Source organism: Helobdella robusta (genome assembly GCF_000326865.2).
Source record: "Helobdella robusta unplaced genomic scaffold HELROscaffold_33, whole genome shotgun sequence".
NCBI lineage: Eukaryota > Metazoa > Annelida > Clitellata > Rhynchobdellida > Glossiphoniidae > Helobdella > Helobdella robusta.
In genome coordinates, this window is record NW_008704623.1 from 1,307,969 (window position 1) to 1,315,155 (window position 7,187).

A 7,187-nucleotide genomic window follows, 5' to 3' on the forward strand; every position below is an offset into this window, starting at 1 on the left:
CATACATACATACATACATACATACATACATACATACATACATACATACATACATACATACATACATACATACATACATACATACATACATACATACATACATACATACATACATACATACATACATACATACATACATACATACATACATACATACATACATACATACATACATACATACATACATACATACATACATACATACATACATACACACATACATACACACATACATACACACACACACACACACACACACACACACACACATACATACATACATACATGTGTTTACAAAATGGCGGCAAGACAGGTCTTTGCTAACGAAGTCCTGTACTTTTTGTCAAATAACTTCGATTTATTTGATAATGATAATTTTATTGCTAACACGTCTGACTTTTATACTAATGAAGATTTCATATCTGCTTTGAAAACTTTGAAAACTGAATTGGAAACTCAAAATTTGGATAAATTAGACAAGTTAGTTGGTCGTGGTAATACAAAAAAAGAAAAACTCCTAGATTGTGTCTCAATTTTGAAATACTTGAAAAATAACAGTGTTTTAGAAAAATGTTCGTTATTTGCTAGTGTTAATCTGGCTAAAGTTCCTAATCTTGACAATATAATTAAAGTTAATTTCAAAAATCTGAAAAACGAAATTAAAGAAATGTTGTACGCTCAACAGGTAAAAATTGTTAATGCAATAGACATGCACGGCATTGAAATTTCAACATTGAACAACAAGATAAATCATTTAGCGTCCAAACGAGATAACTATAATTTTGCCAGTCATTCGAGTAATACTTCGACGGCAATATTTCCGGAAAAAAACAACATCGTAACTATGCCTAATCCAGCTAATTCAGCTACACTCTGGTCAGATGTAGTTCAATCTCCATTAGAAGACAACCCTTTGCCATTCAGTGTTGTTGCTCGTAACAAAAAAAGTTGGCGCTAAAATAGTTGGCGCTAAAAAAAACGATAATAATAAACTCAGTGCTGATAAAAAATTGATCAAAAAATCTGTATTTGCCATGAGCAACATCAAAAAATGCAGCAGAAGTAATGTGATTGACTACCTATCGGAGGTGGGTATTCAGGTAATTTCGTGCTATCCAGTGCTGAAACGCTCTATGGTTCCGTCGGGTACTCTGCCTCGTAATGAAGACGAAGACTCAACAATGCTCAGAGTATGCATCAACGCCAGTGATACTTCTAAAATTCAAGATCCTGACAATTTGCCAGAAAACGTAATCATCCGTGAATGGCGGTTCCTCAACAGTAAATCTGGCCAAACTACATCAACTAACAATGGCTAAAATATCTAAAAATCATATATCGGAAGAGGACCCTCTGATTATATCGTCAGCTTCGAATGTTTTGTTAAATAATTATTCAACTACTTCCTCCAATAATGATAATATTCTTTTTTCTAACATTGATCCTGATGTAAATTTACTTAATTCTTTTTCTTATAATTCTCCTTACTACACTATCAACGATTTTAATTATACTTTCAATACAATCAAAATTCTTCCATTCAACTCTTCACTATCCATTTTGCACATTAACAGTAGGAGTTTATTACATAAAGTTGATGATTTACTTGTTTTGATTAATTCTTTAGATAATTTTTTTAACATAATAGTTATCTCTGAATCTTGGTTGAACGAGTTATCCGCTAAACTTATTAAATTAACTAATTACAATTTTATTTTCAAAAAAGACCGAACAAGCAAGGTGGTGGTGTTGGGATTTTTCTCAGGGAGGGTATCAATTATTCAGTCTTGGATGAAGTTACGCTCTCCAATTGTGTAGTTGACTACTTGGGTATCGAAATCAAATTAAACAACGCAGTAATATATTTATATGCTTTCTATAGACCCCCGGATTAGGATATTGATTTGCTTATTCAAGTACTCAATCTCATTTTTGTGAAACTTAAATCTAAATCTAATACATATCTTGTTGGTGATTTTAACATAAATCTCCTGAAACCTTTTCTTAACCACTCAGTTGCATCTTTTCCTGATTTTTTAGCTTCTTTTAATTTTTATCCTCTTATATCCAAGCCTACTCGTGTTTCTCAGTCTTCTTCTTCTTTAATAGACAACATTTTTACTAACAACCTATCAGTCTTCTGGTATTTTATTACATGACTTTTCAGACCACTTTCCTATTTTTACCACATCTTCTTCTTTTGAAATGTATTATACTACTACTCCTCCAAAAGTTTCTAGAAATCTTTCCTACAGATCACTTGAGCAGATAAACTTTTGTTTATCTAATCAAGATTGGTCTTCAGTCACTACACTAACCGATATCAACGAATGTTGCACAAATTTCTACTTTCTTTTCTTCAGGATTCTAGACGATGTCTCACCACAACTACCTTCCAAGTACAAACGCCATAAAGGTTGGATCAATAAAAATATCATCAAATTATCCAAAACTAAATATAAATTATATATAAAAAGCATCAAATTTCCTACCGATACTAACATCTCTGCTTACAAAAAGTTCCGTAACTTCTTCACTTCAATAAAAAGAAAGACTGAGCGCAAATTCTATGTCATCAATTTTGCTATTTCTAAAAACGATCCCAAATACCAATGGAAACTGATAAAGCAAGCCCTGAACTCCAATTCATCTTTTCTTCCTATATCTAAACTCACCATTAACAACATCCCCATTGACGACAAACAGGACATATGTGAACACTTGAACGAACACTTTATTACTATCTGCAACAAACTTCTTTCTACTCTTCCTGCTATTTCAACTAATCCGATTTCATTCATAAGCCGCTCTCTATCTGATTCTATTGATTTTTACCCCATCTCAACTTCTGAATTGATAACTTTAACTGCCAAGATGAAAAATAATAAATCGGTTGCTGTTGACGGATTAAATATGTTTTTAATAAAAAATACAATTCACAATTTAACAATTCCCCTAATCCATATTTTCAATTTATCTTTGTCCACTGGTGTATTCCCTGATACTTTTAAAACCTCTAAAGTTATTCCTATAGTTAAAAACGGTAAACCTGATGACATCAATAACTATAGACCCATTTCTCTTCTCTCTCCACTATCCAAACTTCTTGAAAAATTAGTTTATACTAGGTTGTTCTCCTTTTTTGAGGCCAACAAAATTTTTTTGCAATAATCAATACGGTTTTAGGCCAAACCACTCCACAGAGCTTGCTACTCTTGATTTCATACATCACATTTTATCCAGGTTGAATGACAAAAAGCTTTCAATTGGATTATTTTTAGACCTTTCCAAAGCATTTGATGTAATCAATCATAACATCTTACTAAACAAACTAAAACTTTATGGTGTCAGAAACGTAGCCAACGATTGGATTAAGAGTTATCTCTCTTCACGTAAACAATACGTCTCCGTTGAAAATCACCAATCTACTACGGCCTTCATCCTAAACGGCGTACCTCAAGGCTCAATCTTAGGCCCTCTACTTTTTCGTACGTACGTACATACATACATACATACATTTTGCGTACCGCCTTGTCAGCCATTTGCAATGTTCATTTGACTGACAGTGGTTGGTCCCAGGCTCAGCTGCCGGTGCGGTATGGTGGTCTGGGGTTACTTAGTGTGGTTCAGTTGGCACCAATCGTCTATAAATCTTCTGCCGCTGCCACTCTTGACCTCCAGTCCACCTTCCTTTGCCAATTTTGTTGTTGCTGTGACATCCCACCACTGCCGACCACACCTGAAAGCCCTTTACAAGCTCAAATTTTAGATGAGCAATATAAGAAGACTTTTCATTAACTTCTGTCTACTGGTGTCGGTGCTTCTTCCTCCGCCCGCTTATTGGCTGCAACTAGTGATGTTAGTTGTGGTTGGTTGAGGTCGTGGCCCAACACTTCCGTAGGCACCAGACTCGATGACGAGTCTGTTAGATTTTCCGTTAGTTTCAGACTTGGCCTAAGTATACAAAATAAATATCTGTGTCGCTGCGGCGCGGAGGCGGACGAATTTGGTCATCATGGTTTGGTTTGCCGCTTAGGTGGAGGCCGTCATTTCGTCATTCAGCTTTGAATGATTACATTTGCCGGCTTCTTTCTAAATTCCTGTTTTGAAGGAACCATCTGGCATTTCAGTGCAAGATGGCAAGCGACCAGACGGTTGTACTCTTACTCCCTGGAGAGCCGGTAAATGTTTGGCTTGGGATGTTACGGTTCCTGGTACCTTGGCCGAGCGCTACGTTCACCTTACCAGCAAAGAATGTTGTTTTGCTGCAATCAGGGCATCGGACGAAAAAATTAAAAAATATGAACACGCCCTGCCTTCCTTAGATTTTTTGCCAATATGTATCGAGGTCCTTGGACCCATGGACCCCAATACTTCAAAATTTATTAAAACATTGTGTAAAATGATTTGTGTTCGGTCAGGTAACAACAGAGAGTTCTTTTTTGCAATAAACCACATCTCGTGTTTGTTGCAGCGATTTCTGCGTATTTGTGTGTCGGAAAATATTAACTTAAACGGCGACGTGTGAGACTAACGATACATTAAAGTGTTAACCNCTTTTAATCAGATGTTTGACTGTTTGGTGTCATTCATCACGATTTGGTTTTAACATACATACATACATACATACATACATACATACATACATACATACATACATACATACATACATACATACATACATACATACTTACATACATACATACATACATACATGCATGCATGCATGCATACATACATACATATATACATACATACATGCATGCATGCATACATACATACATAATAATTTTGTATAATAAAAATTAAACCGGGCAATGATATTTTGGATGAGTCTAACATTATCATCGTCGTCGTCGTCGTCATTATTATTATTATTATTGTTGTTGTTGTTGTTGTTATGGATATTGTTATTGCATTTTTTTCCATCTTTATCATCATCATCATTATCGTCGTCGTCATCATCATCTTCATCATCGTCACTATCATCATCATCATCATCATCATCATCATGCAGACCTCAACACAGAACTCAACGTTTACTCGAATCATCATCAGCATCATCATCATCATCAGCAGCATCAGTATCATGGTGGACCGAAGAACCCTTACTTCAGGCACATCTCCCTGGATAGGAAAAACGAAAGCGTGATATATGTGGGCGGAGTGTTAGTTATGATGATGATGATGATGGTGTGATGATGATGATGGTGGTGGTGATAATGATGATGATAATTATGATGATGATGATGATTATGATGATGATTATGATGATGATGACGACGATGATGGTGGTGATGATAATGATGACGATGATGATGATAAAGGCAATCATGATAATGATGACGAATTTAAAATTCTTCCCCCTTTTAAAATTAACTGCCTCCAGAGACTTCCTACACCGACTGGACGCCCTTGACATATCAAGGGTAAGCATGATGATGATAATAATGATGATAATGATGATGATGATGGTGGTTATGATAGTGATGACGATGAGGATGATAATGATGATTGTAGTGATAGTTTTGATGATGATGACGTCGATAAAATAATGACGAGGACCAAAGAAAAAAAACCAATAATAACAATAATAATAACAACAAAAACGAAAACGAAAAAACACACAAGCAAACAAACAAATACACACACGCGCGCACACACACACGCAAATAAACACACACACACACGCACGCACGCACACTCACACACACCTGGCTTGATTGGAATTTTTTGAATTAATAATGTCTCAAATGACTGAGGTCTCGATGACGAAGACGACGACGACGATGATGATGATGATTATGGTAGTGGTGATGATGATTATGGTAGTACAGATGATGATGATGATTAAGATAGTTGTGATGATGATGGTGGAGTTAAGTTGTCATCATTCTCACCACAACCAATAGAACATGCCTTCACATGCATACATACAGCTCATCATCACCATATTCACATCAACATCATCATCGTCGTCGTCACCAGTATTATCATTACCATTACCCCCACCTTTACCACCACCATCATCATAATCATCATCATCATCATTATCATCATCATCATCATCATAGTTATCATCATCAGCACCCCACAGCTTCATTGAATCTCACGGCATACGACGAATCATTCTTCCTATCAAACCGCCAAGAACACTGCAGTCACGTGGGCATCAAACAAGTATAATAATAATAATAATTATAAATATTATAATAATTATAATAATAATAATTATAATAATAATAATAATTGTTACTATTATTATAATTATAATAATAATAACAATAATAATAATAATAATAACAATAATTATAATAATCATAATAATAACAATAATAATACTAATTATAATTATTATAATAATTATAATAATAATAATTATAATAATAATAATTGTTATTATTATTTATCGTAATAAGGCTTACAAATGTCTGAACCATGTCAGGAACATCGTCTCGCTGGACAATGGAAGACTGTACGTTTGCAGCAGTGGCTCTGCTAGCCCCGTTCTATACCTGCTAAATGTTCGTCCGTTCTTTCATTCATTCATTCATTCATTTATTCATTCATTCATTCATTCATTTATTCATTCATTCATTTATTCTTTCTTCTTGTATACTTTGGATTTCCTTAATCGAATTACTACAATGATGGGAGATGAGGTCTCGGAACATTTTCATGTGTCGAATAAGACGATCTTCATTTGCATCATTCCAGTGATATTCCAAAACCTTTGAAACTTTTACATCTTGATCCTGCAAACTTAAAAGCACTTAGAACTGAGTTTTCAATGTTTTGTGCTATAAAAACCCTTCAGATTTGAATTTGTTTTCAGACATTCAAGTACGGCATGAATATAAATTCTTTTAAAATACTCCTTTGGGTCAGGTTTGCACCTTAGTCCCTTTTTTTGGGGGGGGGCACGACTTATGCGCGACAGTGATGGGGCTTCTGTATTATTTTTTGCAGCTTTCAAAGTTGTTTCATGCCAAAAGTCATTGAATTTGGTGTCGTTTTTTGCTTAAATTACGATATACAAATCGCCAGATCTAAATATGAAAATTAGTATGGGAAGTTTAGAAAATATTTAAAATTATATCTAAAAAAATATTTAATTTCTGTAACAAAACATTGGGGGGCTCATCATTGTGCGGGCCCGAGGGACTAAATATTGCGGGGACTCAAGC

General features: G+C 34.8%; 1 protein-coding gene across 1 annotated transcript; it reads left to right on the forward strand.

The window, feature by feature from the left end:
* Positions 1 to 298: 298 nt before the first annotated feature.
* HELRODRAFT_175389 (hypothetical protein) lies at positions 299 to 7,066 on the forward strand (the record flags this gene model as incomplete). The annotated part of the gene is made up of 10 exons (XM_009022816.1): positions 299 to 797; positions 949 to 1,270; positions 1,727 to 1,856; positions 4,112 to 4,421; positions 5,018 to 5,168; positions 5,390 to 5,429; positions 6,088 to 6,180; positions 6,420 to 6,524; positions 6,836 to 6,888; positions 6,970 to 7,066. 10 exons carry the CDS (start codon positions 299 to 301, stop codon positions 7,064 to 7,066), a joined length of 1,800 nt encoding a protein of 599 aa, XP_009021064.1.
* Positions 7,067 to 7,187: the final 121 nt, after the last annotated feature.